The sequence below is a fragment of the Silene latifolia genome, chromosome Y (assembly GCF_048544455.1).
Source record: "Silene latifolia isolate original U9 population chromosome Y, ASM4854445v1, whole genome shotgun sequence".
NCBI classification, from domain to species: Eukaryota; Viridiplantae; Streptophyta; class Magnoliopsida; order Caryophyllales; family Caryophyllaceae; genus Silene; species Silene latifolia.
The window spans coordinates 138,227,818-138,244,796 of record NC_133538.1 but is presented as its reverse complement, the minus strand read 5'-3'; the positions used below and the strand labels follow the sequence as shown (position 1 = coordinate 138,244,796).

The following is a 16,979-nucleotide window of genomic DNA, read 5'->3' as shown; positions in this document are numbered from 1 at the left end:
ATGCTTTTCATCCAATTCGTTATATAAAACACTTATCATTGAACCTCTATTCTTCATGTTACTACTTACCAAAAGCCAAACACTACCATCTATCATGCTCATATAACATTCAACTTTCAATCATGTATTACCCGCATGTTTTAAATTTTCATAACTTTTCATAACACAAATCACACCCATACACTACAAATCCTATTTCCAGGTTGCTAATACAACAACATTACAATTCCACTTCATCACACATCATCATATACGAACTACTTTCTTTTTCTACCATATCATTCATCATTCTCATATACTTTTCCAACGATTCCAACCATCATGTCAACCAACTATCATGCAACATGCTTTCAACAAACCATATACAAGACCAATTAACATACACGTCGCACATATACACACGGACTCCACGTTCCCATACCATGTGACTGGCTTAAGTATCATGGGGCCAAGATTTTGAAGTGAGGGCGCCTACTCACCCAAAACCTAGCATCAGCCGGGGCTCCCATTACACATACACCAGGTTCATTTTATTAGACTCCCTATGTTCATTATGTTCATTTGTTACAGTTCCAAAATCGTCGCTCGATACCATTTGTAACACCCCCATACTCCAAGTGCCTTACCAGGACCACTCAGGTATAAGGATACTACCATCTCGGTTGCCGAGGTACTGAATATCATAAGACAATAAAGAAACGTACTTTTAAAGTAATTATAGATTAAGTGATTACATGTTCAAACCAAAACTAATAAAAGGAATTACAAGGTTCTCATACGGTCTACAACTAAAACTATCAAAGCTACTAGACTTCGTCTGACACAGCGGAAGACTTCTAACTGCCACGTGATGACTCATCCCAGCTATCCCATACGCGTCATATCACACCTGCTCAATAACTGCTCACCACCCCCGAATGGATCACCACGATTTTAAAACATTTAAACGGGTCAGTACTAATCACACAATTCAATACATATATCAACAATAAGATAAACAGACAAATTGACTGTCACACACACACACACACACCACCAACTCCCATCGTCTCAATCTTGACCGTCCACCGGACCAGCCACGCCGATGGGGGACCGCAGCCATTCCCACATAAGCCCCGCTCATCGTACGAGCGATAACCCCGTCCCATTAATGTGCACATCCCCTTCCGTGGCGGGTTCCACGAAGGGCGAAACTAGGGCGTGAAGTCACTCCCGCAAGTGACCCCACTCAACCGAGAACGCATCTCGAGAACCATCAACAACCAATCACAATCACAATCACAATCACAATCATCATATCAAACAACTAACTACAAACACATCACCAATATCCCATTATGGGACTAATACGAGTAGGAAATCCTACCCGAAAGCACAACACGCAGACGGTATCTACAGCTGTATCAAAATGGCTCCTCTACGAATTCTCCTCCTATCATACAACACATAAAGACTACACATCACAAACTACACACCAAAACCCCCAATTCCTAAATTAGGGTTTAACCAATCTTAACAAAACATTATAAAAACTATATTAAAAGCTTACCCTCGACGCAAGGAATCCAACGACACGAAAAACGACAAGAACCGACCGTCTGAACTCCGGGAATTGCTAAGAATGCGATTAGGAAGATGAACTTGTTGCTTTCTCTCTTAAACAGGGATTTAGGTTTTGTAAAAGTGATTTAAAACAATGACGACGAAACTTAAATACCTTAATCGCTTAATTAACAAAACCCGAGAAAACTCCCCGTAAAACCGGACACTCGATCGAGTACCCGAGGTACTCGATCGAGTACCCCCTTACTCGATCGAGTGCCCCAGCTACTCGATCGAGTACCCAACAGGTCAGAAACTATTTTATTTCGCAACTTGCTCTTACTCGACAGAGTAAGGGCTACTCGATAGAGTACCCCAAGACTTATAAATACGGAGTATTACACACCGTTCCGCTGGATGACTTCAAGTTAGTACTCGAGATGCAGTTCTTTCAGAAAGCATTGGTGGTATTGAAACCGAGTGACGGATCGATGCTACTAATGGGGTCTATCGTAGTGAAGACGGTAGGCGTGAAGACAAGGGGCAGCATCGAATTTCGGCTATGAGGGTGATACCGATGCCGAAACAAGGGATGCGACCTTGGAGAATGCCTAAAGGTTCGGTGGAGCCGAGGGCGAACAAGACCCAGGCTAACTACGATGCTAAGTGGCCTGGGGGACGAAAGAAGAGTCTACCCCCTCACCGAGGAGTAGACAATGAGGGCCGAGATGCCCAAAGAAGTAGGCCTCGTACCATCAGGGGGCCGCATCGATGTGCTGAATCGACGTCCTGGTTTGCGGGTCGATCGACCCGGAGATAGGGCCTCGTACCATCGGGGGCCGCGTCGATGTCTTTGAATCGACGTCCTGGTTTGCGGGTCGGTCGACCCAAGAGAGAAGGCCTCGTATCATCGGGGGGGCCGCGCCGAAATGCGATTCGGCGTCCGGAGATCTCACATTCCCTTGAATGCGGTCTTTGAAGTGACGAGAGACAAGATGAAGGTCCGTTGGGGCCGATGCTTGAAGGAATCCTGAGAGAGGACTTTTCAAGCAGCGGCAAAGTGGACGTTCCCGAGAGACAAGGAGCACGTGGTGAACTTGGAGAACATGATGTTCGGCAGCTTCTATGTCAAGGAACTCCAGCCTATCCTTGAGGGGACGAAGAGGCCAGTCATTGTTTGGGACGAAACGCACATTCAAGCCGAGTTGTACAAGCCAATCCCCAACACTGCATGGACAGTCAGAGCTCACCGAGGATGTCTCACTGAAGCACCATTCAAGATTTTTTGTGTTGCCGAGGGCGGCAACAGATTAGGTGGGGGAGAGTGTGACGATCCGCACACTTGAACCCTTAGATTTATTTACGCTTATGTAATTTCATTTACCTTGTACATTTGTAGTAAGTATTTTCTTAGTAGTTTTAGAATAGGTTTCCATAAATAGGTATATCGTTATTCTGAACTAAACTTGTAAAATCAATGTTTCCTGCTACCAAGATGTAAATATCAAATTTCCCTCTTTAGGGAGTACTAGTGAATGAAAATCTACTTCCTACCTTGTGCCTTCGTATTGCTTGTTGTAGCATTGTTGTGAACGACTCTTTGCCTTCACTTTACTAACAAGCCGTGTTTGTGGGATCGACACTAGGATCCCGACTCACACCCCGAGACCCGAGTATCGTGCTAGTGGGCGATCCCTCACTAGTACGAAGATCCTTGTCGCTTGCATCTTGCCTTGAGACGGGCAAGGGTGCGCGCCACGGTCCGGCAAAAGTAGCGGACCGTGACACTTAGCTATCGGTTGGGTATTCCTTTGTTTTCGATACCTGGTCCGTACTCTGCTTGCTCTCGGGTCTTCGATGGAGATATCTTCGGGGATCATGCTGTGCCGTGTGCTGGTGACGTTGGTATCAAACATCGACATAACCTGGTTCGTGACACCCTTTTCGATATCTGCTTCCGATCTGGGATCTCTGCTGGTAAGAAGGTCGATATTGGTCTGATTGATGCGCATAACCGGTCCTTGCGTCCTACTGATTTAGTGCTTTACTCTTGGGATAGGGGTCGAGATGTGTGTGTAGACCTGACTGGGTCTTCCCCTTTGACTCAATCTGGGATGTATGATTTCGTACCCGGACGTGTGGTGATTGATGCTGCTCGGCAATGCGCCAAGTATCAAGGCTTATGTTCGGCAATCGGTTATGGTTTCTTACCTTTTTCTTTCTCCTCTTTGGGGGAGTTGGAGGCGATGCCATTGCACTGCTCAAGCGGATTCAGAAATATTCTCTGTCTTAGGATGCCTGGAGCGCGCGCTGCTGCTTTTATTTTTACTAGACTTAGCTTTGTTATTGCTAAGGGAGTGTGTGCCTAGATTGTATCTCGGCTGCTCACCAATTTCTTGTAAACTTTTGATTGATTAATAAAAGTTTGCGGTTTAAAAAAAAATAAAAATAATAACAATAACAATAACAATAACAATAACAATAACAATAACAATAACAATAACAATAACAATAACAATAACAATAACAATAACAATAACAATAACAATAACAATAACAATAACAATAATAATAATAATAATAATAATAATAATAATAATAATAATAATAATATTTAAGTTAAATTAATTTAAGTTAATTTAAATTCGGATCGTGTAAGTTCAATTCAGAACCTATAAGTTCAGTTCAGATCCTATAAGTTAAGTTCAGTTTAGATCCTATAAGTTCAGTTCAGATCCTATAAGTTCAGTTCAGTTCAGATCAGATCTTATAAGTTCAGTTCAGATCCTATAAGTTCAGTTCAGTTCAAATCAAATTCATTTCAGTCCAAAAGAACAAAGCCTGGTTGCTTTGAGAAACGGGAGTATGGGACAGATGCGCAAATGGGCAAGCGTTAATGCCCAAAAGAGGGGCAAATTATATCCTACTCCCAGGAGTAGGGAGAAGTATACTCCCATAGAAGTTATAAACAAAATTAAAAAATAAAAGAAAAAGAAAAATAGTTAACTACCCAGTACATGAATAACTACCACTACTTATTCATTGTACGTTTCTTTTTCTATTCCAAATTACTCAACTTATCAATTTAAAATCATATAAAATTCATCAAATATATAGTTTCATTTGGTCGTACTCAAATTTACGAAGTTAATAGTTCATAGACATTAAATTAAACCACCATATTCATTGAAATTAAAAATGAATATAATAGGGTTATTGAGTGAATATGACATTAAATCTCTCATATTCATAAAATTGTACTATCATATTCACTGAGCTCAAAGTGAATATGATAGTGTCATATTGTGAATATGACACTACATAATACAAATTCATCAAATTACACTATCATATTCACTGAATTCAAAGTGAATATAATAGTGTCATATTGTGAATATGACATTCCATAATACATATTCATCAAATTATACTATCATATTCACTAAATTCAAATTGAATATAATAGTGTTATATGATGAATATTACATTAAATGACATGTATTCATCAAACTAAATTATCATATTCACTAAATTAAAAGTGAATATGATACTCTCATATGATGAATCACACCGCCCCAAAATCATAAAACTAACAATGAATAATTAGAGACAAAATATAAAAATCAATTCAATTAATACACTTACCTGATAAGTTAGAAGATAATCAATCAAAATACAAATCTAGGATTACAAAACTAATAGGTTTGGAAGGAAAATTAAATTTTATGCATAATTTTTTTTGTAATTATGAACGATCTAGGTATGAAAGGGGAGGAAAAAGGGTTTATACCAAGCGTTGTTAACTGCTTAATATTTTGAGTGAATTTTTTATCTTTTAATTTTATTTATTTTGTTTTTAATAGTGAGGCCCTGTTCTTTTGGACTTAAAGTTGCTGAACTTAACTTAATTTTTCTGAATTTAACTTAATTTTGCTGAACTTTTCTGAACTTAATTTTGCTGAATTTTTCTGAACTTAATTTTACTGAACTTAATTTTGCTGAACTTTTCTGAACTTAATTTTGCTGAACTTAATTTTGTTGAATTTAACTTATAATTGCTTAACTTTCTGAATTAAAAGAATCTTATTTAAATTAACTTAATTTAATTTCTTAACTACTACTACTACTACTACTACTACTACTACTACTACTACTACTACTAATAATAATAATAATAATAATAATAATAATAAAAAAATAAAGAAATATAACTTAAAACACAAGACACAAGTAAAGATAATAAAATACTTTCTTTATATAAATTAATATGTTCGTACACATTACCTAATATATAAAAATAAAAAGTAAATCACATTTTACTTTTTTTTCTTCTTCTAATCATCCAGTTCCATATTATCATCTTCCTCGTCACTTTCTTCATCTTCATTTGAGCTCACCCCGTCAAATCCATTGCCTCGTCAAATGTTTTTGACTATGTTATTTCGCACCTTGTACATAACTTTTTTCCGCTTCTAAACATGCCTGAATCTGTTGTCCCTAGAACGTTCTCATATTGAATAACAGGTATCCCAAGAGTATGCATCCGTGTAAAATTATGAAGTGTGAAAGTAGAAACAATAATGGACATTTGATACTAAGGATGACATTTGAGGCATAACTTTTAGCATCTTCCACCTTTTTTTCAATTGACCAAATGTCATTTCAACTTTCGTTCTCAATGACGAATGTTGGTAATTAAAATGCTCTAACATTCCTTCGGGCGGTCTATGTTTAAATTCAGACATATGACATCTAAGATTTGCTTTTTTATCTCGCTAATAGGAGACAAATATCCTATTGTATTCGGGGTTGAAATAAATACCTTTTTTTTTTTGAAAAAATATAGAATAATAATTAATCTCGGATTGTTTATACGATTTGAACGAAAATCGTAGCTTTTTTTAAAACTCGTCAATATTATGAAACTTATAATTTTGCTTAACTTTTCTGAACTTAATTTTGCTGAACTTTTCTGAACTTAATTTTGCTGAACTTAATTTTTCTGAACTTAACTTAACTCATAGGAGTTGAACTTTTCTGAACTTAACTTAATTTTGCTGAACTTAACTTAACTCATAGGAGCTGAACTTTTCTGAACTTAATTTAATTTTTGCTGAACTTAACTTAAAGAGAGTGACTTTAAGTCTAAGTCCAAAAAAACAGGGCCTAAGAAGTATCATACCTGGGTGAGTGGGTGTATGGTATAAGAATTGCAAAAGAGGAGAAAGGCAATGTTTAGGGGGTTTTTCTCCTGGCAATCTTTCCCACTGTTATTCTCCGGAGTATGCTCATTTTCTCAGGCGACCAACATTTCCTCCATTTTCTCTTCCAATCTTCATTAATCTCTAATTCGTAAGTCGTTTTGCTCTTTCATTACTTCATTCTGCTGCTGCTTGCTAACCTCTTACTCCCTCCGTCTCAATCATTTATTTACTTTGATTAAAATAATCCGGCTGGAGGCGAATACTATTCTCTGCAATTCCCATCGCTATATCGCCATTGCGATCTTCACTTGTTGAACCATGACTATCACCATTGTTACCTTTCTTCTAATCACTTGACCTTTATGCTCTATAGATTGCTCACTGTAACGCCTTTTTTGTTCTTTCTCCTCCAGTCCTCCATGTCATACATACTTATTTGATTGAATGATATTATTCATCGTTTCCGTTTCGCCCTAGTGGAATCGTTCTAGGTTAGCTGAAATTTATTTAATCAATACCGATCGCTTGTATCTTACGCACCCTGATGCATTATCAGTATTCATCAGTATCTTGTCAATTTTAATTCCGATTTCTAGTTCTGTTTACGTCATATTCAAGTTGATGCATTAGTTTATATCAGTATCTTGTCGATTTCGATTTCTAATTTTGTTTGTGTCATAAGCAGCCTGATGCATTTACATATAGTTACTTGTCGATTTTAATTTTTAGTTTTGTTTGTCATAGGCAGCCTGATGGATTAGTACACTTCAGTATCTTGTCAATTTCTATGCCTAATTTTGTTTGCTAATACATCAGTACCTTGTCGATTTCAAGTACTGTACTAATTTTGAGCAACTGTGGTCTGTGGGTACACCTGATTTTAGGTAGCTGCTGACGGTTTGTAGAAGCAGAGATTTGTTGCTTGTTCTTGTAGTTGTCATTTGGCAATACTTTCAACCTGATCATGTTGGACTTGACATGGCTTAGTGCACTTCTAGTTGGGGCTGGATGCCTTGCATTCGGCTACTTTATTGGTGCTCGCCGTCAAGCTCGTTTCCTTGTTTCTACTCAAGCGTCTAATAAAATTGTGAGCAAGAAGAACCGGGCCCAAGATCCCCTTGAGATTGAGAAACTTGCTGACATTATTGAAGATTTCAAAATGGTGCGCAACTATTCTTTTCGGTTGTTAATTTGTGTTGAAATGCTGCATGCTATGTTAAAATCACCTCGTTGTTTATGTGAATTTCTTCATGTTGGTGTGTCTTAAAAGGTATTGGTAGTGAGGAATGACTTGAAGATGGGTAAAGGGAAGATTGCTGCCCAATGCAGGTAGCACACTTCCTTGAATCATGCATGTTGAACACGTTTCGCTCTGATCTTTACAGAGTAGTATTGTTGATCCTCATGCTGGTACAATCAATCGTATGGTCCTCTTAATTTAGTATATTAACTCTATGCAGCCTGCAGATGCATTCATTTATATTTGTTTGTTAAAAAAGGGTAAAACCTGCAACCGCTACTTTTAGTGTGCACTTGGTAAAACTGCGTGTGTTTCGTTTCATTTTTGTAACCTCTCAGGAGTATTTTCTTTTCTTTATTAAAATCCATGCCATGTTTAGGACTTGCAGCTACAAAACATCATTCGTAGATGTACAAGGAGGGACTTCTTTTTACACTTTAAATGTCAAATGGACTACTCCAATACGCTAAAGCTAGTGTTTCCTAACAATGATTACTTTTTGTGCCAATTGTTGTCTTCTTTCCCTTCTTTGTGCATGAAAAATAATGATTTTGAGTTGTCTCCGTTTTCTTTTTTCCGTTGGTCATCCATGACCTTATTCCACGTGATTATCTGCTGGTTATTTGATTTCTTTTGTACTCTGCTTCAGCCACGCAACTCTCGGCCTCTTCAAAAAGCTTCAAAACAGAGCACCGAAAGCGTTGAATAGGTGTGCAAACTTGCTTTGATAGATTGCCCTATTAAATTCTAATTTTGCAACTATCTAGTCTACATTGTCTCTCTTTGTGTGTGTCCACATGCAGGTGGGAGATGTGTGGTCAGGTTAAAGTGGTTGTCAAAACGGAAAGTGAGGAGGATATGCTGGCTTTACAGGTGAGAACAGTAAATATATACCCTGTGTACAAAACCAATAACATTTCCGAATCTCTTGATGGCGTTCGATTAATTGAGTTCATTCAGAAGAAATGGTATTGTTTGATGAATCAAAGAAAGCAATGAGTTATCTTTCCGAATAATTACAACTTTATACAAGAATACATTATACATGTAGAAATATGGAAACATTTGTTTTGACTCTTGATCAACCAAACGCGATAATTTTGATATTTGTATCTTTAATCTTTATATCTATATGGAGAGATTAATGGTGAAAGTTGACTATCAAAGAATATCGATTTCTATTTGAATCATCGCTTGGCTTTGGGAGCTTCTATTCACTGATGTTTATTCTGGGCACAGGGGAGGGCCAAGTCTACACATTTGCCGACACATATAACAATAGACGCTGGAAGAACCCAGATAGCACCAAGTAAGCTGCTCATCTTGTTCACAACGTTATAGCCTGTAGAGTTCAAGCATATGGATATAAAATATTTCTTATTTGAAAATCAGTGCTATTTAGAATAGTTGTTTGAGACTATTACATTGGGAAAATGTTGTCAAGTCGTGTCATCATGCTTATATTATTGCCGAGTTATTCTTGAAGCTTCTCAGCTTAACATATCATTCATTTTTAAGGTTGTCTGAAGTCTTAATATTTTGAAGTGGACTAGAAGTGGAAAATGAATTATTAACAGGTTTAAAATAGTCTTCTTAATGTGGTAGACTTCTAAAGCTGTTTGTTAGCATGTTTTCCTGGTTTTTAGCTGAACCAGATGGTTTAAGGCTGTCGTGTTGCTAAAGCACATGCTTTACTCTAATTTTGCAGATTCCCGAACTGTCATGGCGATTCTTGGTATGTATCTGTCTCCATGATATGTCTTGAAGTTGGATCCATAATTTTTCTTAGGCCGTATATCTTATAATAATATTAATATATTTCAGGGCCTGCTGAAATGGTTGACGATGTCACTGGAGGGCTCAAGCTATTATGATGGTGCATTTTTTTACTGTTGGTGACGTTGAATCAAGAAATGACTTCTCAACTTTCTTCTAATATGCAATGGCAGACTGGTGGAGGCATGGTATCTTCGTGGTGCAGTGTAGTAACTGGAGGCTGGGGATGTATTTGGTGGTAATTTGGCACTTGGTTCTTGTATTAGCGGTGGTGTGGCATTTGATGTAACCCAGTACCCTAATTTATTATTTTGAAATTATGATTATGAATTCAAGATGTTCCGGGTGTAATTCCAGAGCAGTTATTTGTTACCACCCGTGCTTGTAGAATGACGTCCTTGGTTGAATCCTCCTTGCGGTCTCCTGAAACAATGAACAATTACTTGGTGAAGTATATATTGTAGAGAGATAAGGAAGATGTTACCAGATGAATAGTGATTCTTAGGTTAAATTGTGGATCCCCTCCTCAATGAGAGTTGAGGAGTATTTATGACTTTCACCTTTGTCACGTGGCCAAGTGGCCAGTGGCTAGCGGGTGGAAAGATCGATCTACCCCTCGGCCGGGGACCCATGGCGAGCCGGCGGGCCCGTTGACTCACCGCCGAGGGTCTTGGATATGAGTTCGCGGATGTGTGCCTCGGTGGCTAGTTTTCCCCGCCGAGGCACAAGAGACAGCCGACAATGGCGTCGGTTAGGGGTTTGTCTAGCGGATTGACTTTCTTTGTGGATATCTTTGACCTTTATATGTTGACTGACCAATGGGTCTGAATATCCCATCACAAGAGATTCTGCAAAATATGAATTACGCTGTTTTGTTAATTAGATTATCGTTGTTGTCGACATGTCGAGCTATACCATGTTGATGGAGTAGTTTAATTGCATAACCTTTCTATGACTAATATAATGTCATATAATAATGGTGGTGGGCAGTCCAGTTGTGATGAGATCTAACTTAATCCTGTTGTGTCAGGTCATGTTACATGTTTATTTTTTTTAATCACAGATTTGTAACGGGAAACTCGTGGTTCACGTCAAAGTACGTGATTCTCAACTCTCCAAGAAAGTTGGTGAGAGATTACTTCTCCGTTTGTCTTGTTAGTAAGCACAAGTTGACTAGTACTAGTATACTACTATAGTTAATAAATAAGAAATGTGCACCACTCATCCCTTTCCAAATACTGGTCCATTTCTATTGGAGCCCTCCTCCATTTCCCTCTCTGTCTGTGCAGGGAATCATGGCTGTCGGATATCAGAGGGCGATGATGTTTATAGTGGTGGTGATGACGATGCTGGTGCAGCGCAGTTTGCAGCTGAGATCCAGTCATCCTATGCACCAGATTGTGGATAAGGTTAACCATTGTGGTGGTCCTTACATTGGACTTGTCCTGGCTTTTCCTTATGAAGAAGTCCCTCTTCAAGCTTCTGGTCTTTTTGTGCCAAACCCCAAATTTCCAGTCGTCCATCTTTCTGGTACTGTATTTTTCTCTTTTTCTCCATATCTCTCCAATTCGATATCTAGCACTCTTATCCACTTGCCATTTCGTATCATCTATCAAATCTTTGGTATCTGTCTTGATTCCGTATGCACAGCGGTTGTGCTGCTTGCTCAAAAAGGCTGCTTTGCTCATCATTCATCAAACAAACTGTTGTATTGACAACACAAGTTTAAATTATACTCCATAGTGTTGTATGAGCTGGTTGATGTTGCTACTGTTAACATTAACATTAACATTACCCCAGTGCCTCAATGGCTCCCGCAAATTGCGGGGTAAAGGGGGGTCGGATGTAGTGTACTAGAGCTGATCAAAAGCGGGCTTGGGCCGGACATGGGCCGGGCCTAGCTGCTAAAAAAGTGTCCGGTGGGCCGTATTTAATAGCACGAGCCCGCTAAGCGGGCCATTTTCCACTGTCCGTACCCGCCCACTTCAAGAGAGCGGGCTGGCCCATGGGCCTGACTAAAATAAAATATAAAAATTAGTGTTTCTATTAAAACACGAGTTTGTTATAGCTACAATCCCCTAAATCTTAACAATTATCTTTAAAAGTTTACCCTTAAAAAAGTATACTAATTTTCAAAAGATAAGTTTACTAATTTTGGAAAAAACACAAGTTTGGCAATGCTCTACTACAAACATCAAAAGTTCATTTTTACCTCGGTATTTGTGCGGCACTGTTAGCGGTTAGTTACATACACTCCCGTGTAAATACTTGAAAGGTACTATCTTTATACGACAATCCCGTTAGCATGTCCAATCTCGGAGAATCTTTATACGACAAGTGTAAATACCGACAATCTCTCACTTATACGCAAGGCATAAGTATTCATTTGCGCTACCTAATTGATTTAGAGTGTACAAATTGCAAATGAAATGAAATGAGCAGAGAACGTCTGAGATTGAGGGTTTGAGGACTTTTATGAGGTTACTAATAATAGCGGGCCTAGCGGGCCGTCCATGGGCAATTTTGTTTAGTCCAAGCCCGTCCATTTATTCTAGCGGGCCGAATTTTCTTGTCCGTTACCCGTTTAATTTTTGTTTTTTCTTGTCCAAGCCCGCTATTTTAGCGGGCCGAACGGGTCGGCCCGCACTTGATCAGCTGTAGGATGTACGCAGCCTTACCCTTGTGTTAGCAACACAAAGAGGCTGTTTCCGAATGACCCAAGATGAAAATTGCGTGGAGAACTGCATCGAAGGACCGCCACTTCACAAAAGAAAGAAGCGCAATCACTTTAGTGAGCCATTTTGATTTATTCTATTATAATCCATAACCAAAGAGTAATGAGTCTTTGGCTCGGAAATATGGAAACATGTTGCTACTGTCTGAGTTCTAAATTGATTTTCTGGCCGTGATGTTTAGGTAGGACATTCAACATTGGGAAAATAAAAAATGTGGATGTAATCTATGTAATGACTGTCGAGCAAACGGCAAGTCCCTTCTATCATCACCTCCCTGATCATACGCTTAACTCATTTAGTTAAGCGTGTTACCTACCTTGTCGTCTATGATTTCCTCGACTTGATTGTATATCCTATTGGGGTGCTCTCAGGTAAATGCAGCTCTTACTGTACAAGCGCGTGCCATATTCTTTTGCATTTACCAGCTCCTGGAAATGGCTGGTGAGCGAAGTCACTTCACAAAGAAATCTCTACTTCAGGCATTCAGATAACATTTCATTGTTGCTGCGGTTTTCAGGAATTCGGATCAACAGAGAGGAAGGGTGAAAAGGAAATGAGATTTGGAGCTTTCAATGTTCCACGAGGAGGAGATAATTTACTATACAAGATAGAGTTCACTCCAGTGCAGCTCTACTCCAATGAGTGCGCAATGCAAGAGCTCTTCTGGTATCCAGTTGACCCTCAGTGGTATAATATCGCTAAGCAGCTCGAGGTATTACCTTTTCTATCATCAAATATAACAAGCTAGATAGTTACATGTGTTCGAACTCCGAATGCTAAGAATTGTATCTGAACGAGAGTTTACAAATGAAAGTCACAGATTTATGGACAATTGACAAGGAATGCAATTGGAAAGGTGTTTAAATGAGAGTTTGTGCGCGCCTAGAGAGCCAAAAGTAACCTTGGGTTTGAAAGGTTCAACAGCCAACATGTTTGTGGCTAACAATGCCTATTCAAACTTCCTTTTCAAAGAATTCAGCATATCAACAGCTGATGAAGAGAGTGCTGCAGTCGTATTGGTTAGTCATATGCAAACCAACCCTCGATTTTCTTTCGTAGCTTAGCTTCTTATCCCACATCTTTAGGCCATTATCGGTTTCCTGTTTTCACTTCGCAGACGTGCCTTTCGAATGCAGTGCCGTGTATTGTTTTTCGTGGCATTTCAGACGTTCCAGGTGGAGACGAACTTTCAATGGCCGGCCTTAGTTCTTTAGCAGCTATCAACGCTTTTAAGGTTGCCGTCAAGTTTATAGAGATAATTAGCAACACACACACATATACAACTAGTCAATCATAATGAGCAGCTCCCGAATGGTATGGAATAATGTAAACGGGGAACAGGTAACAAGCGATGCACATTCCAAAAACTTAAAGGGAGACCATTGTATTCGCACAACAAAGGAGACCATTGTATTCGCATGACGACTTCATTCTTTCTGATGTACATCATTTGATGATAATTACACTAATAATGATGTATGGATATATGTGTTGCAAAAACTATGAATATTAAAGGGCTAGTTAGCCCAGATCAATAATAAGCTTTGATGACGTTTCAACTTACGCCAATGTGTGAACAAAAAGTACTCGTATTGTCGTACTCAAAGTGTTTGATCATTTCAGCAGGTTCAGAAACGGACATTTTCATGTGGTGAGTATGTCATAGAAGGAAATGCAGAACCGATGATCACAGTTAAGGCAGTTGATTCCTTGCTACCAAGGTCTAGTCCACTGAAGAGAGGGGAAAACAAAGCAAGTAGGAAATCATGTTCTTTGTAGCTAATACTAACCAATAATGAGTGTATGTTCCCCATGGTTTGTTTCAAGTAAGTAAACATTTCGGAGCATTTCACATCACAAAAAGTAATGGAGAATCCTATGGCTACGCTACAAGCGTAAATATTGTAGCAGAGGGTGTTAGACTGAAATAGGATAAATATAAGGGTATCAAAGGCTCAGAGTTTCTTCAGTATATTTGACTAACAGTAAAGATCATTAACAAGAACAAGACAACCTAAGCATGATCCAATAATACCTTGATACTAAGGAGAGTCAGTTGAATTAGTTCAGAAACGGTAGAGTATTTAGATGATGACCACGAGATATCTTTGCAAAATTATTAGACAAGTTAAGCTATGATGACGCTTCGGTTACTCCAACGTGTGAATACTCGTATTCAAAGTGCTAGATCATTCAGCAGGTTTTGAAATTGGATATTTTCACGTGGTGAGTATGACCACACACCCCGGAAAATGTATGCCAATGCAGAACCGAGGATCATAAGCAAGTAGCAGATTCCTAGCTACTAAGTTCTACTAAGTTCTAGTCTAATTCAGTATATTTGACTAACCGCAAATATCAACCACAAGAACAAGACAGCCTTAGCATGGTTCATTCTACCTTGATACCAAGGAGAATCAGTAGAATTAGAATTAACACAGAGACGACCTAGAGTAGTTAGAAGATGGCTAGGAAATGTCATTGCAAAATTATTATACACAATATTGAGAAATGAGAATTGAGAGCACTACAGTAAGGCTGCGCATTCATGCAGTACTTCAAAACTAACAGTTGCGAACATGCAGAACTTGCCAGGTTTAATGTGTTACCTTTGAACCAAACGACTACTTAACTTTGGGACGGTTTCATATAGGCAGTAACTAATGCGTTGAGAAAAAGTTTACATGATCGCATATGCTACGAGTACACAATAGTTTCAGATAAATGTAGTGTCATGCTAACATGGTCGCATATGCTACGACTCCTACAAGTACACGATGGTCTCATATAATGTCAATGTTAAGTCCATGTTTTGAGAACAATGTCACATAACAAAACCATACAGCGCAACACAAACACAAAGAAACACCGATACAAACAAACATTATAAACATAATATAGTCCTCCTCAATGTTTGATCAAACAATACACCAATTAGGCAGGCAATTACACTAAAACAACGTCTTCAATAGATGCACTGATTGAATAAATAAATATACACAAAATTATAACTCCAAATAATCCATTAAACCCAAATAAACCAGAAAAAAAAAAAAAAAAAAAAAAAACAGCAACAAAACACTAAAACAAAAGAATAAATACCGGTTTTTTTTTCGACATTGAAGCCGAAAATGATTGGGTTAAGCCCAAGAATTATCAAAAGCAGCAGAAGTAATAGCCATAGAAAACTCATGAAAACTGATACAACCATCGCCATCGGTATCGGCTTCCTTAATCATACCAGTGAGTTCATCAGCGGTCAAAGCATGACCAAGTTTAGCCATTGAATGAGCCAGTTCTGCGGCGGTAATGTAACCATTATGATCCCTATCAAACATGTTGAAAAGCTGTTTAAGCTGTTGTTCAGAGTAAGGACATTTTGCAGGGATTAAGTCAGGTGCTACTAATGCTATGAATTCTGAGAATTCAATCATTCCATTGTTGTTTTTATCTGCAGCTTGTATTAATGCTTCTATTTGTTCTTCACTTGGTTTCAATCCTAATGATCTTAATAACGACCCGAGTTCCAGTTGGGTCAGTTTTCCGTCGTTGTTACGATCAAATGTTCGGAATATTTCTCGTAATTCTGAGATCTGTTCGTCGTCTAGTTTCACTCCTTCGCCGCCGGCTTGTTTGTCACTGCTCATTGTTTCGTTTTGTTTTGTTTTTCTGGGGAATTTTGGGATTTGAGAAATTGATTGATTTGGGGATTTTGATGGGTTGAAATTGATTGGATTTTGATGATGATTAATTGATTATGAGCTTAAAAATCGGATCAAAGGAGAGGGATTTCGGATCTGGGAATGTTTTTTGAGGAATCAGAAATTGGGGAAAATGAGAGGAAAGTCAGCGACAATGGCGCCTGTCTTCCATAATTGACGATTTCTTTAACATCTTTTAACCATCACAATCATAACAGTTATACTACATTAATTCTGCGGTACGTAGCGGTTACTCTCGTATAAAACCATTGTTTATACTGAAAATTCACGCGGAATTACTTAATTTTTTTTCGGGAAAAAAATTCAAGTGGTACCCTCGAACTTTGTTATTTTACATATGTTATCCAACTTTTTAAGTTTGTACACAAGATATCTTTGAGATTTGATTTTCAAGCACAATCTGCCCTTTTTATCGTTCTTAAAATATTCAATAGATCATAAAGCATACACCAGAAATTGGAATTGACTAATTTTCTTTTTAAATTGATTACCTCTTTGAGATCTATAAATTGATAAAACAAAAATGGTCATTCAGAAATTGAAGATCAAATATATGGTTGATTTAAGATTTCGTTAAAAAAAATCCTATAAAATGTCAGTCGACAATTTTTTCTCTCTCAAATCGTAGATTATGACGAGATAATCATTTTAGGAAAAAAAATTGGCCGATTCTGAATTTCGGTCTATGAATTATGCGCAATTGAGTTTTTTATAGCGACAAAAAAGGGCATGTTGTGCAAGAAAATCAAACATGGAGGGT

At 38.2% G+C, this 16,979-nt stretch overlaps 3 protein-coding genes across 9 annotated transcripts; 2 read left to right on the top strand and 1 right to left on the bottom strand.

The window, feature by feature from the left end:
• The first annotated feature begins 6,703 nt into the window (after window positions 1-6,703).
• On the top strand, window positions 6,704-10,137 carry LOC141633365 (uncharacterized). Its single transcript, XM_074445856.1, has 8 exons — window positions 6,704-6,894; window positions 7,631-7,908; window positions 8,017-8,075; window positions 8,636-8,695; window positions 8,790-8,859; window positions 9,226-9,295; window positions 9,695-9,721; window positions 9,811-10,137. Exons 2-8 carry the CDS (start codon window positions 7,711-7,713, stop codon window positions 9,858-9,860), a joined length of 534 nt encoding a protein of 177 aa, XP_074301957.1. The 5' UTR covers window positions 6,704-6,894; window positions 7,631-7,710; the 3' UTR covers window positions 9,861-10,137.
• Window positions 10,138-10,722: 585 nt separating this feature from the next.
• Window positions 10,723-14,057, top strand: LOC141633364 (uncharacterized). 7 transcript variants are annotated; one of them, XM_074445853.1, is made up of 6 exons: window positions 10,723-10,889; window positions 11,052-11,292; window positions 12,869-12,938; window positions 13,015-13,209; window positions 13,318-13,516; window positions 13,615-14,057. In XM_074445853.1, exons 1-4 carry the CDS (start codon window positions 10,803-10,805, stop codon window positions 13,052-13,054), a joined length of 438 nt encoding a protein of 145 aa, XP_074301954.1. In that variant the 5' UTR covers window positions 10,723-10,802; the 3' UTR covers window positions 13,055-13,209; window positions 13,318-13,516; window positions 13,615-14,057. The 7 variants fall into 7 exon arrangements, 4 of the variants coding, with proteins under 4 accessions (XP_074301954.1, XP_074301955.1, XP_074301953.1 ...); XM_074445854.1 differs by having other exon boundaries at window positions 12,869-13,209; window positions 13,312-13,516; XR_012538137.1 differs by lacking the exon at window positions 12,869-12,938 and having other exon boundaries at window positions 10,772-10,889; window positions 13,312-13,516.
• A 1,312-nt stretch (window positions 14,058-15,369) lies between these two features.
• On the bottom strand, window positions 15,370-16,430 carry LOC141633363 (putative calcium-binding protein CML18). Its single transcript, XM_074445851.1, has one exon. It carries the CDS (start codon window positions 16,142-16,144, stop codon window positions 15,638-15,640), a length of 507 nt encoding a protein of 168 aa, XP_074301952.1. The 5' UTR covers window positions 16,145-16,430; the 3' UTR covers window positions 15,370-15,637.
• Window positions 16,431-16,979: the final 549 nt, after the last annotated feature.